The following is a 21,147-nucleotide window of genomic DNA, read 5'->3' as shown; positions in this document are numbered from 1 at the left end:
GACGTCTCAGCACCATTCCCCTTCTCATAAGCACAGCCACCACCGTCACCAAGGAGACCATCACACCTCTAGTCATCATCACCAAGGTGACTGTTGTCGCAACACATATTATCGCCATCATCGCAGAGACAACCACAGCACAGCAAGTCATCACCATCACCACAGTCCCGCCCATCATCATGGAGATCCCCATAGCCACAATCATCACCATGGTGACCACCACAACACTTCTCCCCAACACAAAGCCCATGACAACACCTCCCATCACTATGGAAACCGACATCATAAAGACCAGAGCCCCAATCATGATGGAGACCACCACAGTGCATCACATTATCATCACCATGGCAACCATCATAGCCCTTCTCGTTGCCATCACCATGGAGACCACCCTGGCCATGCTCATCCTCATGAAGGTCACCCCTCCCCAACACATCACCATGGAGACCATCACAGTTCAGGTCACCACCACCATAGCAACCACCAAAACATTGAATGTCCTACTACACCAGGTCACCATGGAAACAAGAGCCCGACCAATGAACTTGGAGTCCACCACAGTCCAACAATTCATCATCACCATGGAGACCACCACAGTGAACCTGATCGGCATCACCATGGAGACCATCACAGTCCAGACCATCATCATCACCATGGCAACCACCGCAGTCCAGACCATCCGCATCACCATGGAGACCACCACAGTGAACCTGATCGGCATCACCATGGAGACCATCACAGTCCAGACCAGCCGCATCACCATGGAGACCACCATAGTGAACCTCATCTTCATCACCATGGCAACCACCACAGTCCAGACCATCCACATCACCATGGGGACCACCGCAGCCCCGACCATCAGCATCACCATGGAGACCACCAGAGTAAACCTCATCTTCATCACCATGGAGACCACCAGACATCAGACCATTTGCATCCCCATGGAGACCACCACAAACCTCATCTTCATCACCATGGAGACCACCACAGTCCAGACCATTCACATCACCATGGAGACCACCAGACATCAGACCATTTGCATCCCCATGGAGACCACCACAAACCTCATCTTCATCACCATGGAGACCACCACAGTCCAGACCATTCACATCACCATGGAGACCACCACAGTCCAGACCATTCACATCACCATGGAGACCACCACAGTTCAGACCATTTGCATCACCATGGAGACCATCACAGTCCAGATCATCAGCATCACCATGGAGACCACCACAGTCCAGACCATTTACATCACCATAGAGACCACCACAGTCGAGACCATCAGCATCACCATGGAGACCCCCACAGTCCAGACCATCAGCATCACCATGGAGACCACCACAGTCCAGACCATCAGCATCACCATGGAAATCACCACAATCCAGACCATCAGCATCACCATGGAGAACACCACAGTATGGACCATCAGCATCACCATGGAGACCACCACAGTCCAGACCATCAGCATCACCATGGAGACCACCACAGTCCAGACCATCAGCACCACCATAGAGACCACCACAGTCCAGACCATCAGCACCACCATGGAGACCACCACAGTCCAGACCATCAGCACCACCATGGAGACCACCACAGTTCAGAGCATTTACATCATCATGGTGACCAACATAGCACAGGTCATCACCAAGGACATCACTCTGAATCAAACATTGATCTTGACCATGATGACCTTGATGACCACCCTCCTCATTTAAAGGGCCATTCTGCTGGCAGTCCCCCGTCTCACAGCAAAGCGGATTTACCCGGGACCAACAGCAGTCCTTCCAGTCAGGACGAGGAACAGACAAGCTTCACTGGCCCATCACCACATAAAGTAGGACATTTCTCTTGGGGTTAAGTCTGTACTCATTCATGAAATCCCATATTACAGTATGTCCAGGAAGTCATTATTGGCAAGCCAATAGGTCATTAACTGGTTATATAATTATGTTCCTCTAATTTGCTTGCCTATTGATTTGGGCACCAGTGTGCGTGTCACGATAGACACTAGATTAGTTGTTACAGAACAATAGATTACTTACTTTATCGTAAAGGCCACCCAAATTCTGTGGATTTAGAATTCAGCAGAATTTTCTGCAGATTTTAAACAAATTAAAATAAGACTTACAATTTTAACACATCTCCACCTCAAGCAGAAAAACAGCCTGTAACTGTAAAAATAAAAAACAAAGTATAAAACTCTGCAGGTACTGTTTGGGTCTGCTTATCATGCACAAACTAACGGTAATCGAAGGACATTTCAAATTGATGTTCTTAATTCCCTTTTAAATTTCTTTCCCTTAATTAGTAAGGCATCATCAATATTATTTCTGAGTGTAATTTTTTCTTGTAAATGTAATTTTATTTTCTTTCACACAGGAAAAGCCACATGAACTGGGCAGAATCATGTAAGTGTGGTGTAATTCTTTCGGGTGTGTTTGTTGCCTGGTAATAGTCATAGCCCAAGTGACAACCATGACCGTGAAATTGTACATAGATTAATTGGTTGCACACGTAAATGATTTTTGGATGTTAAAATCATAGAAACTTCTAACCTGTGGAATTTTAAACCCAATGTATTAAATGGGAGTAATAAAAGAATAGATTGAAAATTATTAAATTTATCAACAGCTCATGTCTGACTCTATTGTATGTCTCTTTTGTGTATCCATGGTAATAGGTTACTGCAGGAGCATAATGAAGGTCTGCACCAAAGTTTGCTGAAGACAGCAGTGAGGATGGAGTGTTTAGGAGAGGAATTCATGAACAGCCAAAAACTTCTGGAAACAGAGCTTCAGATGACACGTGTGGAGCTCAGCAACCTCACCGAGAGGTTTAGGAGGTAACAAATGCACAGAAAACGCTCAGAGTTTATCTATCTTCTTCTAATACACAGATCATTGAAGTCATCTCGATTTAATTTCTTCTTGAGACTGAAGTCATTTGTAAAATACACAAAATCTTTTAGCATTTTTCCGACTATGCTGTTGTTAGGAATATGCTTAAAGATGTTAGACACCTGACTCAGATTATGAAGCTGCATATAAAAATATTACATCCAAATCTTTTTGATGTTTTATTAGGGGAATAGCAACTTGTGCTCTTATAATAATTGCGAGTTTAGGATTCCACACGTTATACTTAATAGGCTGCTAAATCAAATAATTCCTAAACCAATCACCCAAAATTATAAAGTTGGGCTTATGCAATATTCTTTTTTAATGTGCAGTATGTCAGGCTCTGTATCACAATGGTAACATGTGGATACCCCTGTTTGTCAGAAAGAAAAGCAAATGAATGAAATGCACTGCAACTGGGATGTATAGTACTTGAATGTATTTCTATATTCAATTCAATTTTATTTATAGTATCAATTCATAACAAGCGTTATCTCAAGACACTTTACAGATAGAGTAGGTCTAGACCACACTCCAGAACTCACAAGGACCCAACAGTTCTAGTAGTTTCCTACAGATCAAGCAACAGTGCAACACCACATATATAAAATTGAAGTATATAAAACTACAGAGATCTAAAAGTATAATCTACCTAATCAATGTTCAATCTGCTGGTCCTGATCTGTTATCCTCAAAAATTAGATTTGAAATGAGATTTGTTCTGTGTCTGTTCTTACTATCTGTCTCACGTCTTAGACCTTACAGTGTGTGAATGCTGCCATATTTCTCTATTGTTGATTCTCTCTATTTGTCTTTGCCTTATTTCAGACTACACGACCACTGCTCCTCCACGCAACAGACCAACAATCTCCTAGAACAAAAGCTTCATTCAGTGGTGAGATTGGAAGCATTTCTTTGTGATTGATCCTAAATGACTACAAACGTGAACATAGTTATAGAAAAGTGCTTTTATACATGTAGTGTCGGAGCATATTTCTGAATATTTAAGGATGACTGAGCTGTAAAAGTCATAAAAAGTTCTTGGAAAGAGATATGTGATGTAAATTACCCACTTATTGAAAGTGACAACTGTGCTTCCTGTGTCAGACTCAGAGTATGGAAGGAGAACGTGAGCGGTTGAACTGGCGTATTACAGCGCTGACGGAGCAGCTCGCTGATGCAAAATTCGCCAAAAAAGTGGAAACATTTAATGTAAGATCTTTACCTCTCTCTTAAATTCAAGTCTGGCAGTGGCTTCACAAATGTATCCAGAGGGAGGGGAGGGAAACCGAACAAGGGCACAGCCTTTATTATTATTGCATCATTGAATCAATAAACTGATAAATTTGTTACTTTTACTTACTGTAGGTACACAAAACTGAGCTCCATTTTCAGTCAGATGATGTCATGAATCAGGTGGTTCTTCCCATCACTCCCCCTCCGGCTCAGTTCATGGACAGCCATAACTATGAAAATGCCAAAGCTGGCGGGCAGGAGCAACCTCTGGGGTCAGTCCCAGAGGAGGAGGAATCGGACTGGTCAGAGATGGGAGACGAGAACCCACGATTTATACTGACAGGGTCAAACAGAGGTCCAGTTTGGAGATACAGGGAAGCAGACGGGGACAAAGACAGCGAGGGTGAGGAAATTATCAGACGACACTCTCCACGCCCAGTGCAGATACCTCATGTCCAGTTCACCATCCACAATGAGAAGCGGTCCGACTGCATGACAGTTGAGGGCACTTACAGGCTCCCCACAAGTCCAACCCTTGGATCTGCCATCCTGATCCGGTCAGCAAGCCTGGAGGAAATCCCTCTGGCACGCCGTCACATGCAGGAGGAGCTCAGAGGCACGGAAGCCATGATGGACCTCCACCACCAAGGGCACGAAGCAATCGAGGATTTAGATAATGAGATCATTCATCACTGGAGAAAAAGCAACGCCAGAGACGTGGCTATTGGGAGGCCGATAGAAGGCAGGACGTCAGAGGCATGTGGACCGCAGCTCGGGGAAGGCCAGGGCAGGGCCGAGGTGCACGGCTGGACAGGAGGGATACCAGATGAGGTGTTGAAAGGGGAGCGAACCAAGCTGTGACAGAAACATGAGTGCATGGTTCAATGTGTCAAAAGTCATAATTTACTTTGATCTTTATTTTCAAGGAAAAGTTCAATGAAGCTCTTTTTTTTTAGTGGCTCAGTGGCTTAGTCCCTTCATGTGGTTTATGGAGATTTTGAATTCAAACTGTGAGACCTACTGGATTCACTTTGATAGCCTGTCTCTAATTGACCCTCCCTTATCAGATAGCACATTGGGCTCCCTGATTTGTTTTCTTTTTTTGTGATCAAAAGGAGACAAAAACAACACATGCAGAAATAGACACACACAAACCCACACACAAACAGACATACACACAGACAGACACAAGACAAGGGACCAAACATATGTGCAGGTTGAGACCTCAATGAGTCTGGGACGTTAAGGAAAGTGTCCATGGATGTATAGGCAGGTCATGTGGTGATTTAATAATAATTGTATTATTATTATCGTACATTAAACACACATTACCGTTTTAACCAAACCCATTAAACATGAAATGAAACCCACACAACCAAGTGGAATTGGATTCTGATTACTAGTATATACTGTATATTTAAACACTAACTGTATATTTATGTACATTGAAATATCCTCTAAAGCTTAGATTTGGTCATTTACTGGAAAAAATGTATATGTATACTTTTGTTGTATAAATGCAATTACAGGCATTTCCTTTCCTGTTCTTTCACCTCTGTGATTCAGTCAGAAACCCTGTCATCATAGATTTAACCATTTATTGCAACAGATGGAGATACAATTGCACTGAGATGAAGGCTCTTTTCTGATGGATCAGCCAAGCCGCATGCTAAGATGACACAGGGAGCACGATGCTGAGACCCTCCCCCCCCCGTATACAAGAGTAGGCCCAATCCAAGACATAGTTATGATGACACCCAAAACTGGGAAGGTGGGGGCTGAGGTGGGGGAGGCACGCCTTGCCAGCAGCAGCAGCAGCAGCAGCAGCGGTGTGAGGCAGTATTGGAGTAGCAGGAAGCAGTGAGGAATAGGGAGACATTTAAATGGACCGCCTGATGTGAAAATGCCTGTGATTGGTTGTGACTGGCTGTGGGTCTATGACTTCCGTGTCCTGCATGACCTAACACAAAGCTTAATAATAAAAAACATAGGCTATAGTTGTGTTATCAGTTTTCTTTATTGTTTGAAACATTTTGTATTCATTTAAGATGAATGTGTAGGTAGCCAATTATGCATCGTTGAATGCTATATACTACAAGCATTCAAACATAGTCTTACTAGGCATATATTTTAATAACAAATTGTACAATGTAGCTGATATACAGGTATGAAGTACCTTTAAATTTGTGTATGAGCCAAAATAACTACCCTGTGATTGTGCAAAACGTTTCTTTCTTCAGGTTGCAATAATTACCCTTCCAAGTGAAAAGCGTGCAATTGAACTAGTTTCACAAGCTTGTGTAACTATCAACCATGTAACTCTGTCCATGTTACATCTAATAAACCAAAAGAAACCCTAATATCAACTGTCTTCATTTGTTTCATTGCTGATCAACTTAAAAAGAAGAGGAGATACTTGCCAGGTGTTCTGTGAGACAAATTTGTTTTTTATGACAAGGCTATATAAAAAAGAGTTGACTTGACTAGACACTAGTGTTCAGCATGCAGAATTGAAAGTACATCGTTGCTCTATGGATGGCGGCGTCAGTCTGACAGTCGGTCAGTCAGTTTGGGACACCACTTTGATCCAGATTAAAACATCTCAACAACCATTGGGTGATTTGGTACAGACATTCATGTTACCAGTGGTGGAAGAAGTATTGAGATCCTTACTTTACTTCAGTAAAAGTACTAATACCACGATGTAAAAAAGTAAAGTAAAGTCCTGCATTGAAAATGTAACCTAAGTAAAAGTATTTAAATATCAACAGGAAAATGTACATAAAGTAATAAAAGTAAACATGCTCACTGTGGAAAAATCCTCCCATTTAAGAAACTGGAAACAATCCAAACAGTTCCGTCAATCTATGAAGTGTTGAGTCAGCTAATCATTTCAGCTGGACTTGTAGGCCTATATATTGCTGGTTAGTTTAATTTATATTAAAACACTGTATTTAATAAATAACGTGTTTTGTATGACAAAATCTTAATTAAGTAACCAGTAACTAAAGCTGTTAGATCAATGTAGTGGAGTAAAAAGTACAATATTTCTCTATGGAGTAGGAGTAGAACGTGGCATAGTACCTCAACTTTTTACTGTAAGTACAGTACTTGAGTAAATGTACTTTGTTACATTCCACCACTGCATGTTACTCTCAGGAGGAATTGTATTAACTTTGGCCAAATGTTGGTTTGTTGTTTAGGACCAAACACCTGCAAAACTAAGGGTAATCCCATCAGACTCAGCTGCGCTGTGTTTACTGGTATGACAACACTTAAAATTAGGACTGTAAACATGGTAAGTATTTAACCTGCTTAACGTGATCATGTCACTGTAGCATTGTTATTGGGAGCCTCCATGTTCTCAGGGTCTTGCATTCCACGACTTAATATTTTCATTGAGGCCACATTTCAAACTGTTTCATGTTCTCAATGATTTCTTTCCATGTAGGTCAAATGTTCAATGTATCAAGGTCAAGTTTTACTGGGTCAATTTGTTGAAATCACCCTCCTGCAGCTAAAAACCTACTGTCATACTAAACTCCTCATATTTGCGAGCAAGACATTTGGTTGGTATTTCCTCAGTGGCACATCACATTTTTACCATTCAAACTGAATTTGGAATGTCCATTTACTTTGTTCTTTTCCAATTTGCATTTACCAATCTCCCACAATGTTAGTTTATATCAAGAGCATAGGGCCCTGGGAACATAGGGATGACCACCGTTTGAATAATGATGCAACTTTTTAGCTCAGGGGGAAAAAACAGTGAAATAACCATGCAGTCAGTGACTATGAATGGGACTTGAAATGAAAGAAGTGATTTGAATCAGCATGGTTTCCACCTCTACTCGCAGTGCTCCTACACTGTGTGAAGGCCAGTGACTCTGGGTCAGATACAGGACATCTGGCCTGAGAGTGCTGTGGGGGCTAAAGTAAGCTGCCCTGTTGTGACCCTGACCTGGATGAGCAGGATCAATATGGAATTATGGATCTGGACCTGGTTGTGGCTTATGTCAAAAAGACCCTCTTCCTGCTGCCTTGATTATTCATCTCAAATTTATTAGAATTTCTGTATGGATTCCAAGTTGTGTTGTGAGGACAAGTGTTACACAGTTATCCATCTGTCTGTCAGGTTCAATTTGTTCTGTCATTCATGTCCCTCTGTATGAGTGATGGGTGCTGAGCAGACAATGGCCTGGATTCACAGACCACTTTAATAGGATAGGTAAGGCATTAGTGGTAAGAAGCTCCCTGCATCCAGGTTTGCCAAATCCAGTGTGCCAAATCCACTGTGTGGCACACTGGATTCATAGTGGTCGGTGGAGATAACTGGACTTTTTTCAGCACTTTTTGGCGAGAAAAATAAGGTGATCTTTAATACACTAACATCTGTTTGACTGGAGTTCAATTCAATGTTAAATTTCAGTGTTGTGATCTATATCTCTGACCCTTCAGAGTCCTGCTTCTGACCTGTCCTTCTTTCTCGCAGACAGAGCACAGCATCGGCCCTCGTTCCTCATCGCTCTCCTTCCCCTATTCCCCCGCTAAGACTCGGATTCCCTCGTTGCAACCATGGTGGTGATGAAGATGAAGTTCCCCTTTCAGAAAAGGGTGAAGCTAGCCCAGGGACTGTGGCTCCTCTCATGGTGTGCTACAGTTGCCGGGGCTATCACCTTCACCCTGGGCTGCATCCTCAAGACGGAGCTCCGCAGGAGGGCAGAGGTACTTAAGTTTTGCATCAGACTTTAACACTTAGTTCATAATTCCAAAGCTTTGTTGTTTTGGACTATTTTTATGTATAAGTTATCCACAAATTACAACATCAATAGTGTGTTTACTTATAATTTAATTCCAAAAGTGAGTGACGTGAGGATTTTTTTGCTATCTACATAGCAGCATAAGTTGAACTGTGTTCATAATCAATATGCCTAGTTGCCTTTGGTTTGAATATACTCATGAAAGAGAAAGCAGATAACACACTAGTTAACTCTAAGTACCCGTAAAGATCTACAATAAGGGGCGGAATATTTGGAAATTGTACCGGTGATACAGTTGATTACACACTAATTTACTGATTTAGATATGCTTGACTTACTTTTTGAATCTGATACTGTCAAATAAATGTCCATGTTGGAGACCAACAAGAGGTAAAACCTGTAGCCCACTTTAGATCCTTACTCATCATTTAATAAACCAGGCAATGTCAGTCTCAATCACCCTAATCCCTGCTCCTGATGTCCGTCATTACAACTGTGCATCAATAAAATTACCAACCCTGCACAGTTTTTTAACTTGTTTGAATGTATTTTACTCCCAGATTTAAATATTATCTTTGCACAACTATGGTATTACAGCTTCCACTCTTTCACTGTTATTAACACTATAGAAGGTATTCAGGTATAAAAGAACTATAATGGCTCTTTTTGACCTGTTTTGATTGTTTCATTCCTTGACAGCTGGGGTTATGACAGTATTCTGTTTCCACGACTTTAAAAACAGTGTAAATGGACATAGAAAACAAAATAAAAGACATGTAGCCAACTATAAGGACAATCTCTCTACACCAAGAAAGGCTTTTTAATAACAATGCAAGCTTTTTCAACTATTGTCTTCTTCAAAATTACATTTGACTAAAATCAACCACTTTAGTCACTTTGTGCGGGAATGTCTGGACTTGTGCAAAGAAAACAAAACAAAAAAACATTGGAATGTAGTTTAAAAAAGACTTTTGCACACAAGTCTCATACACTGTATGTTATAATCTCACTGTGTTTTCACAACTTTTGGTTAATGTATTTGTTTGCATTAGAGAAAGAGAGCGTAGTTATGAATCCTTCTAGCGAAGTTTCGACTGAGTGAGTGAATGACTTGCAGTTACTGTGCTCCAGGTGCCCTTGAGCCACACAGCTGTGCTTGAAGTGAGCTGCTCAGTGCTCATTAAACTCTAATTCAACTGAGATGAATATTTGTGACTGACTGTAATGCTGCTGATGAAATATTTAATGCATGCATTTAGGAGATCTCCCCTTTAAAAAATGAAGGTTGAACTCTCAACACTTTTGAAACTTTGAGAGTTCATCAACACACACGTGGTGTGGTCAAACATTGTTGAAACTCACAGAACTTTATCAAAGTCATGCTGAATTAGTTGGATATAATAAAATGAGGCACAACACATCTATAATTTACACCTTTACATTTATAATTGCAGCGAGGTCTGGATATTTTATTCATTACCTGCAACACATGGCGTCTGTAGGAACAATTTGCTGTTTAACAACTGGTAGAACTTTAACTATTTGTGAGTGTTTGGAAATTGATTCCCAATATATATTTCCAGGTGAATTTTCTGGTAATTTGAAGTACTTAAGTTTGTAAAACAGCATATTTTTACACATTTGTTGAAAGATTATGCATAATATTAACAATGTATGTTCCCTTGCTTCCTCACAGCAAACAAATATAATCTTTATTGATTACATTATTGTGTGACTTACTTACAGGTAATGGATAACTCGGACATACATGTTGTGCCCAATACCCTCATGATTGTTGGTCTGGCCTCCTTGGGTATCAACTACTTTGCGTCAAAGATCTGTCAGGATGCTCTGGATGCCGGGCGATTTCCTCGCTGGAAGAAAATGTTAAAGCCCTTTTTCGCTGTCTCTTGCTTCTTCACGGTGCTCATGCTGCTCGCTGTCATCATGAGCTTTGTAATGAAGGGCAGTCTGGAGTCCTCTCTGAGGGTTGGCCTGAGGAACGGCATCCGCTTCTACAAGGACACAGACACCCCGGGCCGCTGCTTCCAGAAACAGAATATTGATCGCCTGCAGATAGACTTCCAGTGTTGTGGAAACAATGACTTCAGGGACTGGTTTGAGGTCCAGTGGATCAGCAACCGCTACCTTGATTTCAGCTCTAAGGAAGTCAAAGAGTAAGTTGTGCACTATCTTATAGAGTCTAGTGGGGCGAGTTTCCCATCTCTAGATATTTGTATGAAAAACATTTGGTTATTGTATCTGTATGTCATCTGAAATATATCTTTCCCTTTGTTTCATTAGCCGCATCAAGAGCAACGTGGATGGCCGTTACTTGTTAGATGGAGTCCCATTCAGTTGCTGCAACCCCAGCTCTCCCCGGCCATGCATCCAGTTTCAGCTCACCAACAACTCAGCTCACTACAACTACGACTACCAAACCGAGGAGCTCAACATCTACCTCCGAGGCTGCAGAGAGGCCCTGGTCCACTACTACATGGGCCTGATGAACGCCATTGGGGCTGGAGTACTGTCAGTCTTCCTCTTACAGGTTTGTTATGAAAAGAATCACAGTTAAACTTACTGGGTTTTTAAGCAGAGTTGCTGGTGCTAAAGTGAGCTTTTATGTTGGAGGATAGTTGAGGAATAGCATTGGCTTTTTAGGGATTTGCAATGCTGCCATGGTGTTATAAAACCACACTATGTAATATTGCGTCATGTCTTTAAAAGCAAGGGAATGAATGTGTTGCAACAACCCACCACTCTGCATATACAGTATACGCTAGGCTAGATGAATCATTGGGTCTGACGTGCACAATTTATGCAATTTCCATCAATCACCACTTCCGTTTAGTAGCGTTTGTGGATCCTTGATGATGCTCTTCTGCTCTATATCTAACGTGCTCCCACATCTCTCCACCTTCCTCCCTCCCAGGCCTCTGTGCTGGTGAGCTTGCGGTTCCTGCAGACCTCCATGGAGGCAGTGGCAGGGAATGAAAACACAGAGATCGAGACAGAAGGGTACTTGCTTGAGAAACCATTGAAAGAGACCATCATGGAATATCTCGAACCTGTGATGAAGTTCTTCCTGCTTACAAACCAGGTGGAAGAGGGCACTGCTGGACCCCCAGCTCCAACCGCTTAAACCACAAATAATGTACACTCATGTAAATACTTTTTACACAGAGAAGGCAACTAATGAATGATAATTAATGATTTAAATTTGAAAAATATTTCAAAACGTTTCTATGAATTTTACAGGTTTAGCGATAGTATTTTTTTATTGTCAGATGACCATCACAGATAAAGTAAATGTTTATTATAATACTGTACTTTTCCATTCAAATTTGATACGCTGTTACACCCCCTCTGTAAACCACAGACTGAACAACAAAAGAAAAGATAGTACAGTACCGTACAGTACTAACCACAGTAGTCACTGTCAACCATGATTTTGACCGTTTTTGAGATACTTGTCAATACCCCTCAATGTTTTTAATTATTTCTCATTTCTTCTTTTTTTCTTTGTTGCTACATTTGTTAACAGTTCCACAAATTTACAAAACCACTTCACTGCTTTTGAACATGACAGTCATTGCTAATTAATTCTCAACAAGCTGTGTCAAAAGCATTAACAACAATCACCAACCAGTCATTTGGAAAACTCATCAGTAATTCATGAGGCAGTGTACGAAAATAATTTTTGATCTTGCAAAACAAGGATGGAAAGTTGACTGCAGAGAGACACGAGGCATAATGCTCTACTGTGCAACAGGACTATTACATGATATAACAGAGGAATTGTTAAAGTTTAAGGGTTACTAATTGCCTTATGCAGAGGAGTCATGTATTGCTTCTTTTTTTCTAATGACATGCAGACATTATAATACTTCACATTTACTCCATAACAACTGCTCCAAGCTGCTAATTTCTCTTTGTCTCTCTTCTCCTTGTCAGTAAAAGGAATAGGATTATGAAGATTGATATAATCAAAGTCAGTAATGCAGTGAAAGCCATCAAGTGTGTCCTCTGTTCTGGCACCTTTGTTAAAGCTTTTAATCCCATTTGTTAATACTTAACCTGCTGCCCTTGCATTTAGACACCTGCGTCAGGTGAATGTAAGATGCAGAGTGAACTATGCCAAGGCTTTTTTTTTTCTGCTAATGGAAATGTACTGAACAATATAACATTAGTGATATAACTTCAAATTTGGATGAAGAGGTTGTGTTCTTTTTCAATGTCCCTGAGCAGTTCATTAAATATGCAAGAGAAATATTCTACAATCTCTTTGTTACCAAAAACAAAATATTGGTTGATGTCTGGAATCTATTTGTAATATCCACCCATGTGAATAGCTTTATTAAAGGTCGTTTTAAAAACATGACTGTGTCTTGAATGATTTTCTGGGGCTAGGCAGACCGCTTCTGATTTAAAACAAATAGAATCTGCAGTACAGGTGTCAGAGCCCTACCACGTATTCTTATTGCAATTTGTACATATTCATAGTATCTTGATTGTTTTTAACAACAATTGCTTTTATTTGTGCAGCCTTTTCTTTTTAAAGTGTACTGTTTATGCACACCACTGAATGTCCTGTATTAGTATTAGTTATAAACTTTTCAATGGCTATATCAAATAATACAATAAAACAAGTTGAGTAATGCTTAACCGTATGGCAGTCAGAGGCATTAAATGAATATTAGCCTACTTCTGTTGTAAAGGTTAATTTAGGAGGCTGTATGTTGCAACAACAACAACAACATTTGCATAATTTTTAATCAATTGTCTGAGAGTTATATGGCCTTTCTTTCCACCTGGAGGACAAACCAATCGAAAGAATATGATAGGCTCACAGGAATATGATCATATTCTTTTGATTGGTTTGTCTTCTGGCTTCAAACATTATCATAAAAACATGAGTCAATGGACTGAGGTTACAGTACTAGTAAAGGTATACTGGAGGACATTTATTCCTCCACACTGAGTCTGTTTACTGAAAATTTGATATTCAAATTCATGGTATAACTGTCTGCAAACCATTATTAGCAGCTACCCTGGCAACAAATTCATAAAACGAATCTGCCTGCGTAGTTGCAGACGCGATGACGTTGGATCACGTGGAGGAGCTATAGAGTCTGTCTCGCGATCACGCTTTTTGAACCTATCTCGTGTAAAAACGTTCATTATGCACAAAGTATGTCAGTCCTATTTTTTTTCTCCAAGTTATCTCTGGAAGAACACTTTGGAACATTTTATCATTCATGTATATCTTAGTTAAAGTAGTGTTTCAAGTCTTCCAGAGTGACTGTCACAGCCAGTAAAGAGCGGTTCAGTATAAGCGAATCTGTTACAGTCACGTCATCTAGCTAGCTAACTGTTGCAGCTGCCCGGAAAGCTAACCTAGCAAGCTAGTTTTATAGACAACTGGCTATAGCCGCAGCCAGGGCGGAGAATTATTTACAAAATTAGCTTTTCCATTTAGCCCGTAAGCAGCAAGTGGAGGGGAATTCAACAAAACTGGCAGGTAGGTGGACAACAGAGACATTTAGTTCCTTCCCTCGTTAGTAACAGTAACGTAACGTTAGCCATATCAGAATGTTGTCCAAAACAACAAAGTGGAGCTAACGTTAGCTCTAAAGTGACAAACTCGTTATCAGCTGATGACTGAAGCTCATTGTTAACGTCTTATCAAAAGTATCATAGTAACGTTAATGTTTAGTGACAATCTCAATAACGTTAACGATACACCCATTGCTAGCTTCCCTTGCCCTAACGAAATGAGTTTAATGTTAGTGGCGTTGAATAATGTTAGTTCCCTGTGATATTTCATCCATTGTCTTGGTCAACGTTATATCAATGTTCGATGTCCGGTTGAAGACCATATAAACAACTAGCGTTATATAACTGAATAACTGACTTGTTAAGGCCAATTGACAAGTCAGTTCAACAGGGTGAGGTCAACTAGTCGAATGGGATGTTGTGATTGTAACGACACAGGTTATTTTCCAGTATAATAATACCACATGGTGGCGCTGTCGCATGATGAGCCCTGGCCTACATAGCATGATTACTTGTTTATGAAACATGACTAAAGGGTTAGCTTGCTAGTGGTTGAAGTTAATGGAGGCACAATCCCTCCCCCCCCAACTAATATTGCTACTGTCTGTCAAGTCATATATGAAGCAGTTACTAGGTCTTTATTCTAAGGTATGAGACTAATGTTACTCCTTTAGTAGCTAGCCACTCTGGTTAGCCAGCTGTACATAGATAACTTAGATTTTAGGAAATCTTAAGAAGTTGACACACTTTTGGGTCCCATTCCATCCCCCATGTAGATCAAAGAAATCCCTTCTGGACTTATGTCCCACATCAGACAGCTAAGATTGGGAAACATGGGTAAAGCATTCTGCATAGCTAGATAGGAGGGAGCTGCAGACGTGCTGCCTATGTAGGCATTTCTGCATCTCATACTTAGAGATAATTGGTGTTACAGCTGCACATTTGAAAACTACCACATATGTGGAGTTTCTACGTGAATCCAGCGTTTATCTTTTTCACTCATCTCCTATGGACTACATTTCCAGTTTAAGTTTACAGACTTTTTTTAGGTTGTTTCTATAATATATGTTGTAATGCACATAAGATTTGTGTTTGGTCGTGTTTCAGAGTAGAGATGGAAGGAGATGACTGCAATTTTCCTCCAGATTCATCGGATGATCACTCGCAAAGAGGAAGCGTTGCTTCTTCGGCAACGCTTTCCCGTGGTACGGTGCAGCAAATATTAATGTAGCTCTAATGGTGGATGAAATCGGTCCCCAATGGTTTTTCTAGCATGTATTATTTTCATTTGTAGCAAATTAACTTTAAAGAAAGATAAAAATCTGAATGTGGTGTTTCTCTTTGGCTTACTTGTCATTGCAATCTATTTAATTTCTTTTGGTTTATTTGTGTTTGTTCACACAGCTCAAGATGTGCTTATATACCTCTGTGGTGACAGCGCAGTGCATTTATCAGTAGAAGGGCTTGGCAGTGTCTCTGTGCAGGAGTTGGGCCGCAGCGTTCGTGAGGCTCTTCATATTCCTGAGTCTGCACAGGATGCTTTTGCCTTCTGGCTTTCTTCTCCACTACTCGGTAAGAACTTTTAACTCCACACTTTTCAAACTCTTAAATGCTCCAAGTCTGGCAATATGTGTATATCTTTGCATCTTTCTTTAAAAAGAAAAAAATCAAAAATATTACTCATAAAATATTAAAGACTATATTACATTTATATTGTCCTGAACAAGCCTAAATTATATAGCCTTTAAACAGTACACTCCTTGAAGGAGGAAATAAATTGCATAAGCAGGTTTATACAGTATGTATAACTTATGTATTTAAAGCTATAGTGCGTAGTTTCTGTTGCCCCTAGGAATTCTAAATAATGACAACAAAACTATCGGCATGTCAACATGATACAAGCCTTCCATGATCGCGCCCATCCTCCATGCAGTTGCTGGTAGCCAAGGCGAACACACATGATATAAAAATAACATGATGGACTCTTCAGAAGAAGTAGTTATCTTTACTCGAGTTTCTGCGTACACACTAAAGCTTTAACTGTTGCGGCTTTTAACAACTGTAACTGTTATAGTAATTATTTAGTTAAAAAATTATTTCAAGTCAAAAATGAATTGTGTTTACTTTGTGGCTTTGCCATTTGTAGCCATTTACTCTCTAAATGATTGTACCTTACTTTGACTTTCTCCAGTTTTACAAAAAGCAAACGGCACAAGAATCAGAGCAGGTAAACAGACACATCTCACTGTGTTACATTTACCTCCTCCTTACTCCTCAGAATTGCAGTTAAAGCTAAGGCATCAACCATACAAACTGTGTCGGCAGTGGCAGGACTTGCTTTATCGCTTCACTGAGGCCTCGGAGGAAGACATCTCACAAGGTGAGAGTTTGGTCTTCATGTCGTCGTGTTTGCATGCATTATGTAACTGCCTTGTTGTCAGCTTTCTGCAATAAGCACATTTTTTTGGAAGTCGCCTGAACAAGAAACCGAGTAAGGTAAGGATTAGAGGACGTTGTTATGAAGTCAGAGTTTTGCTGGAGAAACATGATTTCTTTTTGGCCATGTATGCACGTTCCCTGGTTTCTGACCGTGTTTTTTCAAGAGCACTTGCATGACACAGCCAGTTTTTTTCCTGCAGATGTTCCCTGTGGATTTGTAGCTTACTTACAAATTGCTGGTGCTTAATAGCTCAAGTAGCTTAAGTCCTGTCAGGTTTGTTTGAAATTAATAAATAAAAGGAAAGAGAGGGAGTTGGCATGATAAGCAATAAACACCTGTGGCTGAACAAGAAATAAAAGGCTGGAGCATGTAGAAAATCCAACGACGTGAAGAAAAACCAATGACAAAGAACAGAGAAGAGATTACACTTGCTGCATTCTAGCGAATATTTTGCTAAAAGGCTACCACATTAGTTTAGACAGCATGACAAATTAATACTGTATAGAGTAGCGCCTCAGACCATTTTTAGGATGAGAAATGTTAAGCAAACCTGACCATTGTAGCATTGTCCACAATACGTTTCCTCTTCAATCCTGTTTACACAGGAAAACCTAAACGTCAAATGTTTTTTCTTGTACAATGATGGCCATGTCACACACTATTGTCACCAAGCCATCAGTTGTTTTTTTTCTTTAATTTGAAAGTTAGCTAAAATAAGTTGTCAAAAACATTGTTTTGCACATTTGATATACAATGAATTGTAACTTTGCCCAACATGACCTAGATCCAGTTTCTTAAATGTGAAGCTGTTTTTTTTTTTTTCATGCAAGATGTTAAATGGATTTTGGATTGATGGTTTGACTTAACAAGCGACTGGTGATTCTGCTGCAAGGTGCATTGCAAAAAACTAAACACAGCTGAGACCGCTTACCACTACTCCTAACTGTGTATCACAAATGTATTGCATAACTACTCAAATGCTGTTATGTATTTAGCAATAAATGTGGGCTTCAACAAGCACCCTAGTGTTTGTTTCAATACCCTATGCTCTGGGCAGTGTTGCTGAATCTCACCCAGTAACGATCGGACAAACAGAATGGTTGCCTGAACCCTAATACATCACTGTCCTCTGCTTTTTCCTCAGATGAACCATGTCTCCAGTACCGCCGGAACGTGTTTTATCCTAAATCGAAAGAGCTGCAGGTACCATTAACCCTAATTTTCTGCAAGAACATTTAATAATCTTAGAGATGAGTACATTAATAAGACATTATTAGCCATCCCTATCCAGTCCATGTTTAGTTAATCTGGATCAACGACAGTTCATTTACTGACTAATCGACGGAACATCCGCAAAACAAATTTTGAGCTAGCAAGCGACATGCTGAAAACGGCAAGTTCCGAGGAAGATTTGGATTGTGTAAAAGCGCGGTCTGGAAACCTGCATGTCTAATTCTCCTGCTTCAGTTCACAATTTTGCGGGAACCAATCCCAAACTGGCTTATCTCCCTGCCTTGCTATTGGCGGGTTCAACACGATGACGATAGAGAAGCGACCAAGCAGTTTCTTGTTTACATTCAACATAGCGGCGGCAAAAACGTCACCAAAGCGCAGCGTTGATGCCGCTGTCGCTTCTACATCACCCGTATCGCTGGTCTGATTGGTTGAAGGACCATTTGCAAACAGAATCATTTGAACTATGGCCGCTGGTCCCGCCTCTTGTGCAGAGAAAATACAGAGCAGACTCCCCAGACTAATGCTCAATCTCAAATCTATTGAGCTTGGCTTGGCCTTGTGATAGCCAGAGTAAGGCAGGCCTACTTGGTTCTTTCGGGAAATGATTGTAAAGATGTACAAAAAACGGCATTTGCCGCATTTACTGTCAAACTGGGACGTTTTGGGACTGATTGGCGGGGTTTGTTATGGACAGAATACACAGTGAAACACTGGTAAGAGCAAATTACATTTAACGACGTATGTAGCTAATTTAAATAGCTCACATTACTGTATTGTGTGAACAGTTAACTTCATTTAATATTTTATGTGCAAATGCTTTGCAGAGCCACTGCGTAATAAGAATAAGCGTTAATATAATAAAACATTTCAGCTTTATCCTGAATCTGTGTCATATCTACACTTGAAGTATTTTTCACATCACTGGAACATTGAAATGCGTTTTACATGTTTTTACTGTGCTGTCATTGTGTTGTTTTATTTTAAATTGTAGGCTTGTATAATCTTTTGACCCCTTTGTACTTATGATGTAACATTTTAATATTCTGCAGGGATGAGTGGGAGTCTATTCTGTATTTCATTTATTTGTCCAGCTGTTGAAACTTTAAGGTTATAATGTGTGGATGAAACATGGTGCCTTTTCTGAGTTAGTGCTGTGGAGTAAGTTCTGGCACTGTGAGACTAATTTAGTTCATCTGACTCAAAAAAGTGAGCATTAATGATTTACTGGTAGGTTTCTAAAGTTCTGTTTCTTTTCTACTTAAAGATGTTGTCCTCAAACTAACTGAGCTAATTTTCCTACTAACTCCTGAGCAGATAGATGATGAGGGAGTGCTGAGGCTTCTGTATGAGGAGGCCAGGGACAGAGTTCTCACTGGTCGATACCCCTGTGACCCCGAGCACTGGACGGCTCTTGGAGCCTTATCTCTTGCTCTTGATGAGGGAACTGGTCTGGACGGAAAACAATTTGCTACTACTATAAGGTATGTTAACAGTTGGTTATAGAAAAAGAATGTTTCATCATCCTCTGGACACGGGTTTTAAATGCTTTTTTTATTTTTTTATATCTAACTGTGGTGTGTAACCATATAAACCTCGGACAGACCCAGGCTCTTGGTAGGCGGTGTCTGACGACCGGTTGGGGTCAGAATGAAGAGTGGCAATAACAGTCAAAAAAAATAGTAGTTTGTAGTAGTTCTTTATAGTAGTTCATGGCATAGCAGGGCACTGTGCGGCATTACAAGGCACAGCAGGACGTAGCAGGATGTAACATGGCATCACAGAACGTGTAGCGGGACCATGGCAACAGCTGCTACCATGATTTTGGAGCCTCCCTGATCCAAGAAAACATGCTGGGCGAAAAAGAACATAAGGACTCCGGGGAATGACTCCCCAGAGCTAGGTTAGTAACAAGCATTTCTGGGACATGGATGCACATAAATGGAAAGATAGAAAGATAGAGGAGAGAGGAGCTCAGTGGGTCGAAGGAAGTCCCCCAGCTGTCTAAAACTATTACAGCATAACCAGGAGAGACAGGGTAAACAGAGGAGCCTGGTCAGGCTAGAACTTTCCCCAACCGGATCAGGCTGTATGCCCTGTCTCCTTCTAGTTTTATTATATTATTGATTATATGATAGATAAATCTGACAACTATGACGACTATGAGTTCACAGTTGGTTATAGTTTGCCTCTTTAGAAAATGAAGAAGTATGCACTGGCCCAGCTGTTTATTTTTGCTTCTGCTTAATGTACTAAAAGAGAAACCAAACTCATGTTCCTCAACCCACATATTCTAAAGAGCAGCTGGTAGACTGTGCAGTTTCAAGTACTTCAGTACAATCAGCGACAACATGTAGCAATTTGATGAAAAACCACGGGCATTATGAGAAAAGGTCAACAGTGCTTTTTTGTGTGAGTGGGCCTTGATTGTTTTGGATGTTAACACACATAAACACTCATACTGTGCCACAGCAGTGTTTTCTAGTTACTTGTTGGTTTTAAGTACCAAGTACAAGAATGCACAAAATGACATTTTTGATTGGAGTGGGATGGATAATGTATAGGTGGGTCCTTTTCCTTGTTAAGCCTTTTGAGACTTGATTGTGATTAAAGAGCTGAGAATTATAGGTACTTGACAGGGCCTGTATATCACTGCATGTATGATACACATGCATGCAAAGTAAGTCACTGTTGTTATTTAAGGTACTCACACTTGAATCTGTCTACAGTTAGTATGAACATACTTCATACAACATACTAAATAGATACTTCTGAGGAAGTCTCATTATACTGTATTAATTTCTTAGTTTGTGTATGTCTGTGGTTTGTGTCTGTTGTTCAAGACCTTTATTTGTCCCCGAGGGGCGATTAATTTTGCTGCAGTAGCAAGAAGTTAACATACAGTACATGACAACAAAGACGACAACATTGATTAAAACACAGGATCAGACCAAATGGGGAAATACATACAACATTAAAAGTTTAATTCCAAGTGTGCCTTATGTGCAGACGTTACCTA

General features: G+C 40.4%; 3 protein-coding genes across 3 annotated transcripts in view; all 3 read left to right on the top strand.

Annotated features, from left to right (window-relative positions):
* The window catches only part of rom1a (retinal outer segment membrane protein 1a), a gene marked incomplete in the record, with an annotated part of 55,863 nt that extends 42,586 nt beyond the window's left edge, over window positions 1–13,277 (top strand). The window contains 4 exon segments of the mRNA XM_032532724.1: window positions 8,629–8,861; window positions 10,643–11,073; window positions 11,201–11,447; window positions 11,832–13,277. Of these exon segments, the coding sequence (XP_032388615.1) occupies window positions 8,712–8,861; window positions 10,643–11,073; window positions 11,201–11,447; window positions 11,832–12,041 (1,038 nt within the window).
* LOC116699953 (pheromone-regulated protein PRM7) lies at window positions 7–2,845 on the top strand. The gene is made up of 3 exons (XM_032532705.1): window positions 7–1,837; window positions 2,383–2,411; window positions 2,684–2,845. The coding sequence occupies exon 1, from the start codon at window positions 180–182 to the stop codon at window positions 1,716–1,718; it is 1,539 nt and encodes a 512-aa protein (XP_032388596.1). The 5' UTR covers window positions 7–179; the 3' UTR covers window positions 1,719–1,837; window positions 2,383–2,411; window positions 2,684–2,845.
* An 809-nt stretch (window positions 13,278–14,086) lies between the features above and the next one.
* frmd8 (FERM domain containing 8) overlaps window positions 14,087–21,147 on the top strand; it is a 12,640-nt gene continuing 5,579 nt past the window's right edge. Inside the window, exons 1-6 of the mRNA XM_032532714.1 lie at window positions 14,087–14,420; window positions 15,563–15,660; window positions 15,860–16,027; window positions 16,734–16,835; window positions 18,040–18,098; window positions 19,446–19,612. Of these exons, the coding sequence (XP_032388605.1) occupies window positions 15,570–15,660; window positions 15,860–16,027; window positions 16,734–16,835; window positions 18,040–18,098; window positions 19,446–19,612 (587 nt within the window). The 5' untranslated portion in view covers window positions 14,087–14,420; window positions 15,563–15,569. The remainder of the gene's footprint in view (window positions 14,421–15,562; window positions 15,661–15,859; window positions 16,028–16,733; window positions 16,836–18,039; window positions 18,099–19,445; window positions 19,613–21,147) is intronic.

The sequence above is a fragment of the Etheostoma spectabile genome, chromosome 13 (assembly GCF_008692095.1).
Source record: "Etheostoma spectabile isolate EspeVRDwgs_2016 chromosome 13, UIUC_Espe_1.0, whole genome shotgun sequence".
In the NCBI taxonomy this organism is placed as follows: Eukaryota; Metazoa; Chordata; class Actinopteri; order Perciformes; family Percidae; genus Etheostoma; species Etheostoma spectabile.
The sequence above is the reverse complement of the archived record's forward strand: the minus strand, read 5'-3'. Positions and strand labels throughout refer to the sequence as shown.

What these genes read in the sequence shown, in the direction of transcription:
- LOC116699953 (XM_032532705.1), top strand. Translation starts at nt 180, where the DNA reads ATGGAGATCCCCATAGCCACAATCATCACCATGGTGACCACCACAACA.